Raw genomic sequence first — 17,852 nt, 5'->3', positions numbered from 1 at the left:
TCCTTATCTAGTTTTTCTCCCTGTAAACAGCCTGGTTGCTGATTGGATAGAACGCTAACCAGGATGTGACGTAATACTGGACGCCACAACAACACGCAACATTTGTAAATGCTGGTGAAGCAGTGTTGGCAACTTAGCAACTTAGTTGCTGAATTTAGCGACTTTTCAGACCCCCTTAGAGACTATTTTTTTAAAAAGTGACTGGAGACAAATCCAGAGACTTTTTCTGGTGTTATTGGAGACTTTTGGAGACTCGTTCTTACTCTTCTTACCAAGCCGCGGGGACCGGAGGCTCTTCTTAAGGAGTCACGGGGGCCGAAGGCTCTTCTTAAGGAGTCACGGGGGCCGAAGGCTCTTCTTAAGGAGTCACGGGGGCCGGAGGCTCTTCTTAAGGAGTCACGGGGGCCGGAGGCTCTTCTTAACGAGCCGCAGGAGCCCGGGAGGCTCTTCTTAAGGAGTCACGGGGGCCGAAGGCTCTTCTTAAGGAGCCGCGGGGGCCGGAGGCTCTTCTTAAGGAGTCACGGGGGCCGAAGGCTCTTCTTAAGGAGTCGAGGGGGCCGGAGGCTCTTCTTAAGGAGCCGCGGGGGCCGGAGGCTCTTCTTAACGAGCCGCAGGAGCCCGGGAGGCTCTTCTTAAGGAGCCGCGGGGGCCGGAGGCTCTTAGTATCAGAAGAGTAAGAACGAGTCTCCAGAAGTCGATAATAACGGGCGCTCTAACCCTAACCTGGTGGAGCGCGTTCCACAGAGGCATGGTCCTCGTAAGCGGGTTCGGATCGAATCCGACCCTCCCCCTCTGTCTCCCCCTTCACTCTGTCCTATCAATAAAGCCCAAAAATGGCCAAAAAAATATCTTAAAAAAAAAAAAAGTCGATAATAACACCAGAGAAAATCGCTGGATTTGTCTCGTTTGGTGTGTGTGTGTGTGTGTGTGTGTGTCTGTGTCTGTGTGTGTGTGTGTGTCTGTGTGTGTGTGTGTGTGTGTCTGTGTGTGTGTCTGTGTGTGTGTCTGTGTCTGTGTCTGTGTGTCTGTGTGTGTGTGTGTGGACCGTTAACTGTCCAGTTTGTCAGTTTTTCATCCTCCATCATTTCTCTGCTTCATTTGCATCAACATTTGGCTTTTATCTGATCGTTCCCCTGCAGAGTCACTGATTCATTGTCTTCCCTGAACACGCACACACACACAGACACACACACAGACACACACACACACACACACACACACAGACACACACACACACACACACACACACACACACACACCACCTGCGGAGGTGGATTGTTTGAGGAAGGTTCATCTGGTGCTGCAAGACCGTCTGGTTGGACCAGTCTACCTGCAAGGGTGTGTGTGTGTGTCTGTGTGTGTGTGTCTGTCTGTCTGTCTGTGTGTGTGTGTGTGTGTGTGTGTAAGTGTGGGCATGTGTGTGCCTGCAAAATAAGTAGTACAAAAACAATGTCCCAAATGTGCACACACCCACACACACACTGAAACAGACACACAGACACACACACACACACACATTTAACTGCATGTTTGCTAATTGACAGATTGTGTAAATATGAGACGCTGCAGCACGTTGAGAAAGTCTAAATATCCTCCTTCCTTTCTTTCTTTCTTTCTTTCTTTCTTTCTAAAACTTTATATTTAATGTAAAAATATTTTTAAAAATAGATTATTTTAAAGAATGGTAAAAATAAAAACCCCAAAACTTTTAAACTACTATTTAAAACTTTCCAGACACGACAACAACCTGATGAACAAATGTTCCTTTTTTTCTTGTAATTTTACTTTTTTCCAGGTCATTTAGAAGTTTTTCTGATCATTTTGACTTTTTTCTGGAAATTCTACTTTCAGTGAAGGCAGATTAACAGTTTTTCTTAAAGTAAAACTTAAGATATAAAAATCATTTTTTAAAATGGTAAAAAAACAAACAAACTACTATTTCAACGGCTTCCTGACAGGATATGGTTACCATGGTGATAGATTGATGATGATCTCAGGATATTGATCCAATGATCCCACTACACAACTAGATATGGATCATTTCATATCGCCACGCTGAATATCATGATGCTACGCTCCATTGATATTTCTCTCATGAGCTCAAAAAAATAATTAATGTACATAAATTCACCAAACAGCAGAAACACTAAATGATTTTCAGATTGAATAGGAGACGTAAACTCTAGAATCAATGATGATTATTAGAATCAATGATGATTATTATAATCAATGATGATTATTATAATCAATGATGATGATATACCAAGCTCAAATAGATTTAGTATCAAATGATAGAACTGGATGGAACCCTCTTATATGGTAGATTTGACACCTTTGGTCACATTTGACACATTTAACATTCTTTATTGAGCATGATAGTGTTTGGAAAGTTAAAAAAAAAGATTCAAAATTACATTACATTACATTACATTACATGTCATTTAGCAGACGCTTTTGTCCAAAGCGACTTACAATAAGTGCATTCAACCTGAGAATCACATTTTATGTTGGACTAAAGGACAAAAAAGACACAAAATAACTAGAAAAGCACTCAAACTTGTATCTCTGCTGCCAACAGCCAGAAAAATAAATGATTTTAATGATTTTAATGATTAATAATGAACTCTTGTTCTCTAGTCTCAGACAGACAGAATCAATGATTTTAATGATTTTAATGATTTTAATGATTAATAATAATGATTAATAATAATGATTAATAATAATGATTAATAATAATGATTAATGATTCTTCTCGTGTCTAGTCCCTGTCTTCCCTCCGTCCGTCCTGATGACAGAATCAATGATTTGAATGATTAATAATAATGATTAATAATAATGATTAATGATTCTTCTCGTGTCTAGTCCCTGTCTTCCCTCCGTCCGTCCTGATGACAGAATCAATGATTTTAGTGATTAATAATAATGATTAATAATAATGATTAATAATAATGATTAATAATAATGATTAATAATAATGATTAATAATAATGATTAATGATTCTTCTCGTGTCTAGTCCCTGTCTTCCCTCCGTCCGTCCTGATGATGGACTTGGAGGCGTCTCCGGCGGAGACGATGGCGCCGCTCTGCCTCACTAAGCGCTCGCCGTCCTCCGACTCCCCGCCGCGCGCCGAGCTGCCGTCCAGCACGTCGCTAGGACGACCGCCGCCGCCGCCAGCGGGGCAGAGGTCAGAGGTCAGGAGGAGGACGCCCAGCACCTTCATCCGCTCCAAGATCAAGGTTCATATTATTATTATTATTATTATTATTATTAGTTCACCCAGACAGGCTGTTTCCCTCTGAGACTTTTGGGTTTTTTCTTCTTCCAAAAATACAATTTAATAGCAGATTATTCACTATTTTCTTTTTTTTAACCTTCTATTTTACCATTTTAATCATTTTACAAACATAAACATTTTTAAACATTTAAACATTTCCTGACATAACTTATAATCATCAACACACAAAACACCAGGGGACAATAAATAAATACATAAATACATTAATGAATAAATAAATATATGAAAGGAAAATAAATAAAAATAATATCTATATACACATACATATAAATAAATAGTAACAATAATAGTAATAATAAAAATAATAAATAAAAGAGGAGTGAAAACAAGTAGATAAAATAGGATAATAAGAAAAACAATATGTAGAATGAATACATAAAAAGGTCAAAGAAATAGGTTAAATTAAGGAATATTTAATTATTAAATAAAATAGTTTAAAGGTCCAGAAGTATAAATTATTAACTTTTGAAGTGTATATTTCTCACAATATTAATGTTTGTACGTTTTACAGATGATTTCACACCTTAAACTGTTTTTTTTTCTGATTTAATTGTTTTTTTAAACTAATATCTTTAGCTTTATTTCCATATTAAATATCCTTTGACAAAAAGTAAAATAAATTCATTACATGGATTAAAATAAATATTATAAAATATAAGAAGCAGCAAAAAATGATTCACAGTTAAGAGTAAATATAAAGACATAAACCATTATAAAATCAAACACTACAAAAAATAAAAGAAGCAATAAAAAGATGCACATTTAAGAAAAACTGTTGATTCTTGATATAAAATAACATGAATTATTTTTTTAAAAATGACATATTACAAAAAATAAGAAAATTATAAAATGTCAAATAATGATAATTTTTTATATTTTTTAAGTTAAATATAAGAAGACAGGAATTATAGTACAAAATATATATAATAATTAAATATAAAAAATATCCATGAATTAAAAATAATAAATATAAAAAATAAATAAATCATGCAATAAAATATTCAATTTCAAATCAATTAAAATATCGTTAATATAAAATATTATAAGTTTAAATATAAAAGACAGGAAATTACAATATAATGAAATAATATAATTTTATCATTTTTCTCTGTACAAGTGCAACATTGTTAAATAATTACTTTATTTTGAAATGAAATACTTTTTTTCAAGTGTTTAACCTGACTAACTTCTTGGCTAAGTAGCTAGCTAAGTAGTTAGCTTAGCAAGCTACTTAGCTAAATACTTAGCCAAGAAGTTAGCTAAGTAGCTAGCTAAGTAGTTAGCTTAGCAAGCTACTTAGCTAAATACTTAGCCAAGAAGTTAGCTAAGTAGCTAGCTAAGAAGTTAGCTTAGCAAGCTACTTAGCTAAATACTTAGCCAAGAAGTTAGCTAAGTAGCTAGCTAAGTAGTTAGCTTAGCAAGCTACTTAGCTAAATACTTAGCCAAGAAGTTAGCTAAGTAGCTAGCTAAGAAGTTAGCTTAGCAAGCTACTTAGCTAAATACTTAGCCAAGAAGTTAGCTAAGTAGCTAGCTAAGAAGTTAGCTTAGCAAGCTACTTAGCTAAATACTTAGCCAAGAAGTTAGCTAAGTAGCTAGCTAAGAAGTTAGCTTAGCAAGCTACTTAGCTAAATACTTAGCCAAGAAGTTAGCTAAGTAGCTAGCTAAGTAGTTAGCTTAGCAAGCTACTTAGCTAAATACTTAGCCAAGAAGTTAGCTAAGTAGCTAGCTAAGAAGTTAGCTTAGCAAGCTACTTAGCTAAATACTTAGCCAAGAAGTTAGCTAAGTAGCTAGCTAAGAAGTTAGCTTAGCAAGCTACTTAGCTAAATACTTAGCCAAGAAGTTAGCTAAGTAGCTAGCTAAGAAGTTAGCTTAGCAAGCTACTTAGCTAAATACTTAGCCAAGAAGTTAGCTAAGTAGCTAGCTAAGTAGTTAGCTTAGCAAGCTACTAAGCTAAAAATGGATACGGGTCATTTTGACCCATGTTGTGCATTAGAAGAGTAGTGACACAAAAGGGATTTTATTAAAAAATGAATAAAGGAAAAGATAGAATTAGGATATAATGATCAAAAACAAACTAACTCTGTCAGCCACCGTGGACCATGTTGTGTTTATATGTTGGGCATCAAAGGGTTAAAGTGGTAAAAATGAAGTAGAACAATGGTTTTATATTTATATACATTTATTAATATTAATATTAGTTGTCTGTTTGATTGACAGGTGACTACAGGTGAGCTCCGCCCCCCCCCCTCCCTCCTCCCCCTCTCTCTTCCCCCGCTCCCCCCCTCCCCCTCCCCCTCCCACCGCCACCGCCATGCCCGTCGCCCTGACGACCGCTCCGATGGAAGCCGTCTCCATGGTGACCAGGTCGACGGGTCACAGTCCGAGTTCGTCTTCGGGGTCAACGGCGCCGTTCATGTGTCAGGTACGAATCAGGTCACACCTGAACCATAATAATAATAATAACCATAATAATAATAATAATAATAATAATAATAGTAATAATAATAATAATAATAATAATGATAGTAATAATAATAATAATAATCATAATAATAATAATAATAATAATAATAGTAATAATAATAATAATAATAATAATAATAGTAATAATAATAATAATAATAATAATAATCATCATCATAATAATAATAATAATCATAATAATAATAATAATAGTAATAATAATAATAATAATAATAATAATAATCATAATAATAATAATAATAACCATAATAATAATAATAATAATAATGATAATAATAATAATAACAATAGTAATAATAATAACAATAATAATAATAATAATAATAATAATCATAATAATAATAATCATAATAATAATTCAGAATCACACTTTATAGTTTTATAGGTGTTTTTGTGTGTTTTTGTTTGTTTTAGTGTTTTTTGTCATTTGTGTGTTTTTATGTAATTTTTTGTGTTTTTTATTTGTTTTTGTAATTTTTTGTGTGTTTTTGTGTTTTTTGTCACTTTCGTGTTTTTTGTGTCATTTTTGGGTGGTTTTTGAAAAAAAAAAGATGTGTGTTTGTGTGTGTTTTAAGTGGGTTTTTTCATGAAAAAAAAATGTTTTTGTACTTTTGTATGTGTGTTTTTTGTGTGTTGAAAATGTGTGTCCAGTAAGCCAAATGTAAACAACAATAAGCAGGTCAAACAGGTGAGGTGGTTCTGAAAACAATGACACCAACACCTCATAAATAACATTTTGACCAATAGTTGGAAGCAGAGATCATAAGTGATGTTTATGTGTTCAAACAGAAACCTTCTGGATGTGATCATGACTCTGATGTTGTTGTTGTTGTTGTTGTTGTTGTTTTGTGCAGGTTTGCCAGAAAACGTTCCAGTACCAGAGAATGTTAAACAGACACCTGAAGTGTCACAACGAGACCAAGAGACACCTGTGTAGCTTCTGTGGGAAAGGTTTCAACGACACCTTCGACCTGAAGAGACACGTACGCACGCACACAGGTAACCACACACACACACGCACACAGGTAACCACACACACACACACACACACACAGGTAACCACACACACACACACACAGGTAACCACACACACACACACACACAGGTAACCACACACACACACACAGGTAACCACACACACACACGCACACAGGTAACCACACACACACACACGCACAGGTAACCACACACACACACACACACACACACACAGGTAGCCACGCACACACACAGGTAAATACACACACGCACACAGGTAACCACACACGCACACAGGTAACCACACACACACACGCACACAGGTAACCACACACACACACACACACAGGTAACCACACACACACGCACACAGGTAACCACACACACACACACACACACACAGGTAACCACACACACACACACACAGGTAACCACACACACACACGCACACAGGTAACCACACACACACGCACACAGGTAACCACACACACACACGCACACAGGTAACCACACACACACGCACACAGGTAACCACACACACACACACACGCACACAGGTAACCACACACACACACACACGCACACAGGTAACCACACACACACACACACACACACACACAGGTAACCACACACACACACACACACACACACACACACACAGGTAACCACACACACACACACACACACACACACACACAGGTAACCACACACACACACACACACACACACACATACACACATACACAGGTAACTACACACACACACACACACACACACACACACACACACACACACACACACACACAGGTAACCACACACACACACACACAGGTAACTACACACATACACACACACACACACACACACACACACACAGGTAGCTACACACACACACACACACACAGGTAACTACACACAGGTAGCTACACACATACACACACACACACACACAGGTAACTACACACGCACACACACAGGTAGCTACACACATACAATGACAAAAAAACAAAAACAAACAAAAAACCAGATAAATGATCTAACACTTCTAAATCTAAAGTTTTTTTTTTTATCTTGGTAAGAACCAAATAATCATCAGGTCACTCTGCTCGGCCAGTTCATCACTGCTGGCAGCTTTAATTTATCTGGTTTAAGAGTTCATTTATTATTTTAAGTGTTCAACATGCTTATTTCTAGATTTAATAATCTTAATTTAATAAATCTTGTCAAGGTAAATTATCTGTCCATGCAGCAAGATCATTTCCCTCAGATTTACTGTTTGATCTGGTTTTAGACCTTTAGATTTACTGTTTGATCTGTTTTTAGACCTTTAGATTTACTGTTTGATCTGGTTTTAGACCTTTAGATTTACTGTTTGATCTGGTTTTAGACCTTTAGATTTACTGTTTGATCTGTTTTTAGACCTTTAGATTTACTGTTTGATCTGGTTTTAGACCTTTAGATTTACTGTTTGATCTGTTTTTAGACCTTTAGATTTACTGTTTGATCTGGTTTTAGACCTTTAGATTTACTGTTTGATCTGGTTTTAGACCTTTAGATTTACTGTTTGATCTGGTTTTAGACCTTTAGATTTACTGTTTGATCTGGTTTTAGACCTTTAGATTTACTGTTTGATCTGTTTTTAGACCTTTAGATTTACTGTTTGATCTGGTTTTAGACCTTTAGATTTACTGTTTGATCTGGTTTTAGACCTTTAGATTTACTGTTTGATCTGGTTTTAGACCTTTAGATTTACTGTTTGATCTGGTTTTAGACCTTTAGATTTACTGTTTGATCTGGTTTTAGACCTTTAGATTTACTGTTTGATCTGGTTTTACACCTTTAGATTTACTGTTTGATCTGGTTTTAGACCTTTAGATTTACTGTTTGATCTGGTTTTAGACCTTTAGATTTACTGTTTGATCTGGTTTTAGACCTTTAGATTTACTGTTTGATCTGGTTTTAGACCTTTAGATTTACTGTTTGATCTGGTTTTAGACCTTTAGATTTACTGTTTGATCTGGTTTTAGACCTTTAGATTTACTGTTTGATCTGGTTTTAGACCTTTAGATTTACTGTTTGATCTGGTTTTAGACCTTTAGATTTACTGTTTGATCTGGTTTTAGACCTTTAGATTTACTGTTTGATCTGGTTTTAGACCTTTAGATTTACTGTTTGATCTGGTTTTAGACCTTTAGATTTACTGTTTGATCTGGTTTTAGACCTTTAGATTTACTGTTTGATCTGGTTTTTAGACCTTTAGATTTACTGTTTGATCTGGTTTTAGACCTTTAGATTTACTGTTTGATCTGGTTTTAGACCTTTAGATTTACTGTTTGATCTGGTTTTAGACCTTTAGATTTACTGTTTGATCTGGTTTTAGACCTTTAGATTTACTGTTTGATCTGGTTTTAGACCTTTAGATTTACTGTTTGATCTGGTTTTAGACCTTTAGATTTACTGTTTGATCTGGTTTTAGACCTTTAGATTTACTGTTTGATCTGGTTTTAGACCTTTAGATTTACTGTTTGATCTGGTTTTAGACCTTTAGATTTACTGTTTGATCTGGTTTTAGACCTTTAGATTTACTGTTTGATCTGGTTTTAGACCTTTAGATTTACTGTTTGATCTGGTTTTAGACCTTTAGATTTACTGTTTGATCTGGTTTTAGACCTTTAGATTTACTGTTTGATCTGGTTTTAGACCTTTAGATTTACTGTTTGATCTGGTTTTAGACCTTTAGATTTACTGTTTGATCTGGTTTTAGACCTTTAGATTTACTGTTTGATCTGGTTTTAGACCTTTAGATTTACTGTTTGATCTGGTTTTAGACCTTTAGATTTACTGTTTGATCTGGTTTTAGACCTTTAGATTTACTGTTTGATCTGGTTTTAGACCTTTAGATTTACTGTTTGATCTGGTTTTAGACCTTTAGATTTACTGTTTGATCTGGTTTTAGACCTTTAGATTTACTGTTTGATCTGGTTTTTAGACCTTTAGATTTACTGTTTGATCTGGTTTTAGACCTTTAGATTTACTGTTTGATCTGGTTTTAGACCTTTAGATTTACTGTTTGATCTGGTTTTAGACCTTTAGATTTACTGTTTGATCTGGTTTTAGACCTTTAGATTTACTGTTTGATCTGGTTTTAGACCTTTAGATTTACTGTTTGATCTGGTTTTAGACCTTTAGATTTACTGTTTGATCTGGTTTTAGACCTTTAGATTTACTGTTTGATCTGGTTTTAGACCTTTAGATTTACTGTTTGATCTGGTTTTAGACCTTTAGATTTACTGTTTGGTCTGGTTTTAGACCTTTAGATTTACTGTTTGATCTGGTTTTAGACCTTTAGATTTACTGTTTGATCTGGTTTTAGACCTTTAGATTTACTGTTTGATCTGGTTTTAGACCTTTAGACTTACTGTTTGGTCTGGTTTTAGACCTTTAGATTTACTGTTTGGTCTGGTTTTAGACCTTTAGACTTACTGTTTGGTCTGGTTTTAGACCTTTAGATTTACACGTGTCCTTGCTGTGTGTCCTCCAGGCGTGCGTCCCTATAAGTGCACGCTGTGTGAGAAGGCCTTCACCCAGCGCTGCTCCCTGGAGTCCCACATGAAGAAGATCCACAGCGTCAGCCAGAAGTACGCCTACAAGGAGCGCCGCAACAAGCTGTACGTGTGCGAGGAGTGCGGCCTGACGGCGGGAACGCAGGACGAGCTGCTGGTCCACCTGACCTCGCTGCACCCCGACAGCAGCCTGCTGAAGGGGAAGGCCGCTCGGCGAGGAGCAGGAGGAGCAGGAGGAGCAGGAGGAGCAGGAGGAGCAGGGGGGGATGGGGAGGGAGGCTCCTCTCCGGGGTCGGCTCACGGAGCTGACAGCGACGACACCACTGGCTCAGCGGGACAGTAGACCCTCACCCAGTAGACCCTCACCCAGTAGACCCTCACCCAGTAGACCCTCACCCTAACCCAGTAGACCCTCACCCAGTAGACCCTCACCCAGAAGACCCTAACCCAGTAGACCCTCACCCAGAAGACCCTCGCCTTAACCCAGTAGACCCTCACCCAGTAGACCCTCACCCTAACCCAGTAGACCCTCACCCAGAAGACCCTAACCCAGTAGACCCTCACCCAGTAGACCCTCACCCAGAAGACCCTCACCCAGCAGACCCTCACCCTCACCCAGTAGACCCTCACCCAGTAGACCCTCACCCAGTAGACCCTCACCCAGAAGACCCTCACCCAGAAAACCCTCACCCAGTAGACCCTCACCCAGTAGACCCTCACCCAGAAGACCCTCACCCAGAAAACCCTCACCCAGTAGACCCTCACCCAGTAGACCCTCACCCAGAAGACCCTCACCCAGTAGACCCTCACCCAGTAGACCCTCACCCTCACCCAGTAGACCCTCACCCAGTAGACCCTCACCCAGTAGACCCTCACCCAGAAGACCCTCACCCAGTAGACCCTCACCCAGTAGACCCTCACCCAGTAGACCCTCACCCAGAAGACCCTCACCCAGTAGACCCTCACCCAGTAGACCCTCACCCTCACCCAGTAGACCCTCACCCAGTAGACCCTCACCCAGTAGACCCTCACCCTCACCCAGTAGACCCTCACCCAGTAGACCCTCACCCAGAAGACCCTCACCCAGAAAACCCTCACCCTAACCCAGTAGACCCTCACCCAGAAGAGTGCCCAGTAGACCCTCACCCAGTAGACCCTCACCCAGTAGACCCTCACCCAGTAGACCCTCACCCAGTAGACCCTCACCCAGAAGAGCGCCACCACCACTCAGGACCTAGAAGTGGAGATGGAGTGGTCTAGATGTTTGTATGAATGTGTGTGTGAGAGGATCTGAACCAGGGTCGGCAACCTGAGGCTCCGGAGGCTGTTTTGGTCATTTTGTGTCTTTTTTTTTGTCTTTTTGTGTCTTTTTTTAGTCATTTTGTGTCTTTTTGTGTCTTTTTGTACTCATTTTGTGTCTTTTTGTGTCTTTTTTTTGTCATTTTGTGTCTTTTTTTAGTCATTTTGTGTCTTTTTGTGTCTTTTTTTACTCATTTTGTGTCTTTTTGTGTCTTTTTTTTTGTCATTTTGTGTCTTTTTTTTGTCATTTTGTGTCTTTTTGTGTCTTTTTTTACTCATTTTGTGTCTGTTTTTGGGGTAGTCAACCTGCGGCTCCGGGCCTTATGTGGCTGTTCAGGCCGTCTGCAGTCGCTCCCTGTGGCTGTGACTAAAAAAATGTACATTTTAATTTTAATTTATCATTGGTGTAGGCCCAAAGCTCCAAATTTGTTTTCTTCAATTGTAAAAATGTGAAGCTTATATACGGCAATAAGGCATTTCTTTTTAACATACAGTCATGGAAAAAATGATTAGACCACCTTGTTTTCTTCAGTTTGTTCATTTTAATGTTGCATTTTAATGGTACAACTAAAGGTTCATTTGTTTGGACAAATATAATGATAAGAATAAAAATAACTCATGAGATTCATTTAAGAGCTGATATCTAGACATTTAACAAGTTTTATTGATAAAAACCAAAATCATTATCAGCAAAAACCATGTTGAATGGTTCGATATGAGCTCTTCATTATTCAACGGTCTAATCATTGTTTCCACGACTGTATTAGTCAACTAAAATCTGCAGCATAGCTTAAATCTTAAATCTTAAAAAGCCTTTAACATTTTGCCAACTTCAAGTCTGGTTTTGAGTTTCCCTAGCGAGCCTAGCTTTCCATTCAAACTCCAAAATCATATTAATAAATGCTCGTTTTGACCAATTTATCATGTTGGTAGACTAGTTTAGACTCTAAGGTATGAGGATAAGGTTCGCGGCCCAACTCCGACAGTTTGTCTCTTATTTTGGCGACCAGCGGCTCTTTGGTTATAAAGGCTGCCGACCCCGGGTCTGAACTATAAATATCAGACAATAACACAACAAACACTGTCTGACTTTCACTAATATATAAATATATATATATATTTTTACTTGGGATTCTGACGTGGATGAACTCAATAACATATATTTTTCTTCATCTTTACTGCATGTAAATATTTTTCCTGTGGGGCGTTTTTCTCTGTAAAGCAAAAACAAAAAAAAAGTTTTTCTATGAAAAATCTTTTCATTAAAGGGAGTTAATATATTACACAAGAATGAATTCTCTGTTTTTGTGCTTTTATTTGGTGTTTGGGGAAAAGATTTGTGCCTTTTCTGCATCAGTTTATGGTGGAAATATTTATAATTATTTATTTATCTTTATTAAGCTTTTGTTACAAATAAATAAATAAATAAACAGCGCAAAATTTGGGCTGCACGGTTTGGAAAAAACAATATTTGTGATTATTTTGACTGATATTGTGATATGATTCACAATATTAGAGGGAAATTGTGTTTTTTCCATATTTTTCAGATTTTAATTGTTTTTTCTTTTGTTTAAAATAAAGGTGTGATTTTTCTGTAGTAAAGGATTTGTATTTTGGGAAATCTTGCAGCACAACAATATTTAATTCTGAAGGTATTTTGATGCATTTTAGCACCTTTAACAAATGTTGCACCTTCCTGATATTATCTCAGAATGCATTGGGGTTAATTGTGCAGCCGCATGCAGAATTAAAGTCGTAGATCACTGTGTTGTCATTCTGTATTGCTTTTGTTCTCCTGTATTAACAGGATGCAACTTGCACCATGAAATCTGTCCGAATTCTGACTTCTTAACCCTCTAAAGTCTCTAAAGCTCCAAATAATCCAGACTTGTTGCCTCCATCAGAGTATAAAACAAAGCAGCGTGGAGCCCTACTGTACATTTACCTCTAAAGTTCTGGCTGTAAACTCCATGAGGCCAGTTTCAGTTTGATGATGATATACCAAGTAAAACTGGAGACAAGCTCAAATAGATTTAGTATCAAATGATAGAACTGGATGGAACCCTCTGATATGGTAGATTTGACACCTTTGGTCACATTTGACACATTTACAATTCTTTATTGAGCATGATAGTGTTTAGAAAGTTAAAAAAAAGATTCAAAATTGCATTTTATGTTGGACTAAAGGACTAAAAAAGACAGAAAATGACCAAAAAAAGACAGAAAATGACTTAAAAAAGTAACAAAATTACAAAAAAAACACACAAAATGACCATAAAAAGACACAAACTGACAAAAAAGAGACACAATGACTGAAAAAGAAACAAAAAAGGCAAAAAAAGACACAAAAGGACTAAAAAAAGAAAGAAAATGACTAAAAAATAAACAAAATGAATAAATAAAGACACAAAAAGACACAAAATGACCCAAAAAAAGACACAAAATGAATAAAAAAAAAACACCAAATGACCAAAAAGACACAAAATGACCAAAAAAAAGACACAAAAACACAAAAAATTTCCAAAGAAATGACACAAAATGACTAAAAAAAGATAAAAAAAGACACAAAATTACTAATAAGACACAAAATGACCCAAATTGTTCCTCTAAACACAAAGAGCCAAATCAAACAGAGTCCCCACTAGAATAAAAACCAGAGTTGATGACAGGATCACACACAATCACAAGATCACATTTATGTTGGTTTTTCTTTGTTTCTTTTTGGTTCTAAATGTTGATCCAGTAAGTCAGAATAAAAAATCTATTATTATTATTATTATCAGGTCATATAGGTGAAAAATATCCCAACATGGTATTTAAAGATGTTTTAAGGTGAATCCAGGCAGGATGGAAGGAGTCAGACATGGAGGAAACAGAGTTAAAAGACTCCAGAGAGCTAAAACACTGTAATGTAGTCTCATTCATAAAAATGCATCATCATTTTTAGATTGATTGTGTTTTTTGAGCTAATTCTGGAGCTGAAACTTACTAAAGCTGAATGTTGTGGAGTGAAAAGTTCAACATTTGCCTGAAAGACGTATTGGAGTCAGTTTATTTATTATATAGCTCAAAATCACAAAGCACAGATTTGCCTCAAATACTCCACACTATAAAAAATATCTGTAGATTTTAGGGTGAAAAACTGTTAAACCATGACAGTAAAAGACGTAAAATGATAAATGAGTTAATTCAGTTTCAGTAACAATGAAACAAAGTAAATGTTTATATCAGACAAAACTGGATTTTTTACAGTTTTTTTTAATAAATTACTCCACTGTAAAATACTCTGGCACAGTGTTAGTAGCAAAAATATACTGTAATATATATACAAGCATCACTGCAATTTAAGCATTTATCTTTTGTAAAAATCCTTTTTCTCACTGTTAAATGTACTAAACAGCATATCTCTAACAGAAATATACTGTAATATTTAATGGTAAAATCTTTAATTTATGCAGCATTTATTAAGCATTTTCTGGTCAATTATATGACAGAACAGCGTTTCTTTAGATGCAAAAACTTATTTCTTACAGTAAAATATGGAATAAAATGTCAATCTGAAACGTGAAATCAACAGTGCTAATATCATTTTACCGTAATATTATAAAAAGATGCACCGTCTTTATTACGGTAAAGTTCTGCTGGTTTTTACTATAAAAACTAGTTTTTTCCCACAGTGTACCTGTAGGACTCCCTCTGTCCTGAGACAGATTCAGTGACATTATATGGAAACGCTCCAGTTAAAGTTGCCCTAAGTTGTTCTTTCCACCGCTGGAAACCATGTGAAAATGTTGCTGCGGCACTAAAAGGAATTCTTGGTATGACATATATGTCGACGTATGGAAATACTTTATGACATTACATTATCTTGAAACACTTTAATCATTTCTTAGCAAGAGTTGATAAATAAGTCTCAGTTTTGACTCATTTTAATTGAAGTTGCAATACTCTCCCAGGATTTCCTCTGACTTTAGGACATGATGAATGTGTGTGGGCAGCTAGAGGAGTAGAGGAGTCATGAGGAGGTTCTCCTGTGGGGAGCTCTATGACTGCTGTGGTTGGAGGGGCGAGGCTGGATTCTTGGTCTCTGTCGGGTCTTGTTGGAGGAATCCTGCAGACGCCCTTCAGCCTGAGGAGGCGTTGGGAGGAGGAGGCGTTGGGAGGGAGGAGGTGTTGGGAGGAGGAGGTGTTGGGAGGGAGGAGGTGTTGGGAGGAGGAGGTGTTGGGAGGAGGAGGTGTTGGGAGGGAGGAGGTGTTGGGAGGAGGAGGTGTTGGGAGGAGGAGGTGTTGGGAGGAGGAGGTGTTGGGAGGAGGAGGTGTTGGGAGGAGGAGGTGTTGGGAGGGAGGAGGTGTTGGGAGGAGGAGGTGTTGGGAGGAGGAGGTGTTGGGAGGAGGAGGCGTTGGGAGGGAGGAGGTGTTGGGAGGGAGGAGGTGTTGGGAGGGAGGAGGTGTTGGGAGGAGGAGGCGTTGGGGAGAGGAGGAGGTGTTGGGAGGAGGAGGTGTTGGGAGGAGGAGGTGTTGGGAGGGAGGAGGCGTTGGGAGGAGGAGGTGTTGGGAGGAGGAGGTGTTGGAGGAGGGAGGCTCCAGGTGTCAACTGGATAACGGTCTGGAAGTTAACTCACTACTCATTGTCTTTTAAAGGAACACTCCACCGTTTTTTCATATTAAAACATGTTATTGGGTCCAGTAAGACGAGTTGATACAGACCTCTTGCGTGGACTCGGCGCAGTAATATCATCACTCCTGAGGGGAGAAGATCTTCAGGAGTGATGATATTACTGCGCCGAGTCGAAGTGCTCCAAGTGCTATTCCGCCATACATTATAGTTCTCCTTTTTATCCGCTTAGGAAAGCGCCACGTTTTATTTTGTGTGGCCATACTTGGTGGTTTAACTACTGGTGTAGCTGTATTTAAATAGGGAAAACGTGGAGGAGTTTGGTGGCTTCTAACTGTCCATCTGTTTGGATCCTAATGAATGAACTGGGCTAAGCTAAGTGCTAGCCAAGTGGCGCCGCGCGCCAGGGCGATTGAGTGCACGCATTGAGACGCAAGAGGTCTGTATCAACTCGTCTTACTGGACCCCAATAACATGTTTTAATATGAAAAAACGCTGGAGTGTCCCTTTAAGAAGTGGTTACAATGGGTGAAACTGTGTTCCAACACCGTAAGCTTTGAGGAAATAATGTCGTTTTCATGTCAGTTTTTTAATTTTAATTGATAAAGAAAAAGGTTGAATGTCTACTTCAGTAAATGTACTTAATTACTTCCCACCACTGATATGATTTATAACAAAACACTGAACTGCAACATAATGACATCATGCAGTTTAAGGGTTGTTTAGTTCTAATATATATGTATATATATATATATATATATATATATATATATATATATATATATATATACATACACTACTGGTCAAAAGTTTTAGAACACACCAACTTTTCCAGAATTTAATTGAAAATGATGCAGGTTTAATGTCTCAGTGTACTCTGAAATTAATGCACATTTGCAACATTTAAAATTCTTTATTGAGCATGATAGTGTTTTGAAAGTAAAAAAAAAGATTCAAAATCAAATTTAATGTCTAACTAAAGGACTAAAAAAGACACAAAATGACCAAAAAATGACACAAAATTACGAAAAAAGACACTAAAAGACACAAAATGACTAAAAAAAGACACAAAATTACGAAAAAAGACACTAAAAGACACAAAATGACTAAAAAAAGACACAAAATTACAAAAAAAAAGACAAAATGACAAAAATAGACACCAAAAGACACAAAATGACTAAAAAAAGACACAAAATGACTAAAAAAAGACACAAAATGACTTCCAAAGACATGAAAAGAATTCAAAAATGGACAAAATAGCCCAAGACTCCATAGAGTTAAGTTGTTAACCCATTTCTTGTTCCCTGAAAAAGGCCTACTTGTATAATTCTGAAATGTACATTATTTTCCAGTTTTGGTTAAGCTTACCTTTTTTTATTTACCTCTGGCAGTTCACCACTTACCTTTGGACCCTTTCAAGCTGTTCATTTGACTTGAACTGCTTGAATTTCAATAAAAAACTGGAAAAATTGGGCTGTTCTAAAACTTTTGACCGGTAGTGTATTTGCATATGTATATGTATATATATATATATATATATATATATATATATATATAAATAAATAATAAAGCGTGGTGATAGAACAGGTTGCAGCATTAAAGGACAGTTTCACGAG

The 17,852-nt window shown here is 37.2% G+C and overlaps 1 protein-coding gene across 1 annotated transcript in view; it reads left to right on the top strand.

Moving 5' to 3' along the window:
• Nucleotides 1-10,706, top strand: part of LOC131967745 (putative transcription factor Ovo-like 1) — a 14,395-nt gene extending 3,689 nt beyond the window's left edge. The window contains 5 exon segments of the mRNA XM_059328686.1: nucleotides 3,015-3,238; nucleotides 5,515-5,576; nucleotides 5,578-5,719; nucleotides 6,636-6,780; nucleotides 10,301-10,706. Coding sequence (XP_059184669.1) covers nucleotides 3,015-3,238; nucleotides 5,515-5,576; nucleotides 5,578-5,719; nucleotides 6,636-6,780; nucleotides 10,301-10,665 — 938 coding nt within the window. The 3' untranslated portion in view covers nucleotides 10,666-10,706.
• Nucleotides 10,707-17,852: the final 7,146 nt, after the last annotated feature.

This window comes from Centropristis striata, unplaced genomic scaffold, assembly GCF_030273125.1.
Source record: "Centropristis striata isolate RG_2023a ecotype Rhode Island unplaced genomic scaffold, C.striata_1.0 Scaffold_25, whole genome shotgun sequence".
NCBI lineage: Eukaryota > Metazoa > Chordata > Actinopteri > Perciformes > Serranidae > Centropristis > Centropristis striata.
Note: the sequence above shows the minus strand (reverse complement) of the source record. Positions and strands in the feature narration are given on the sequence as shown.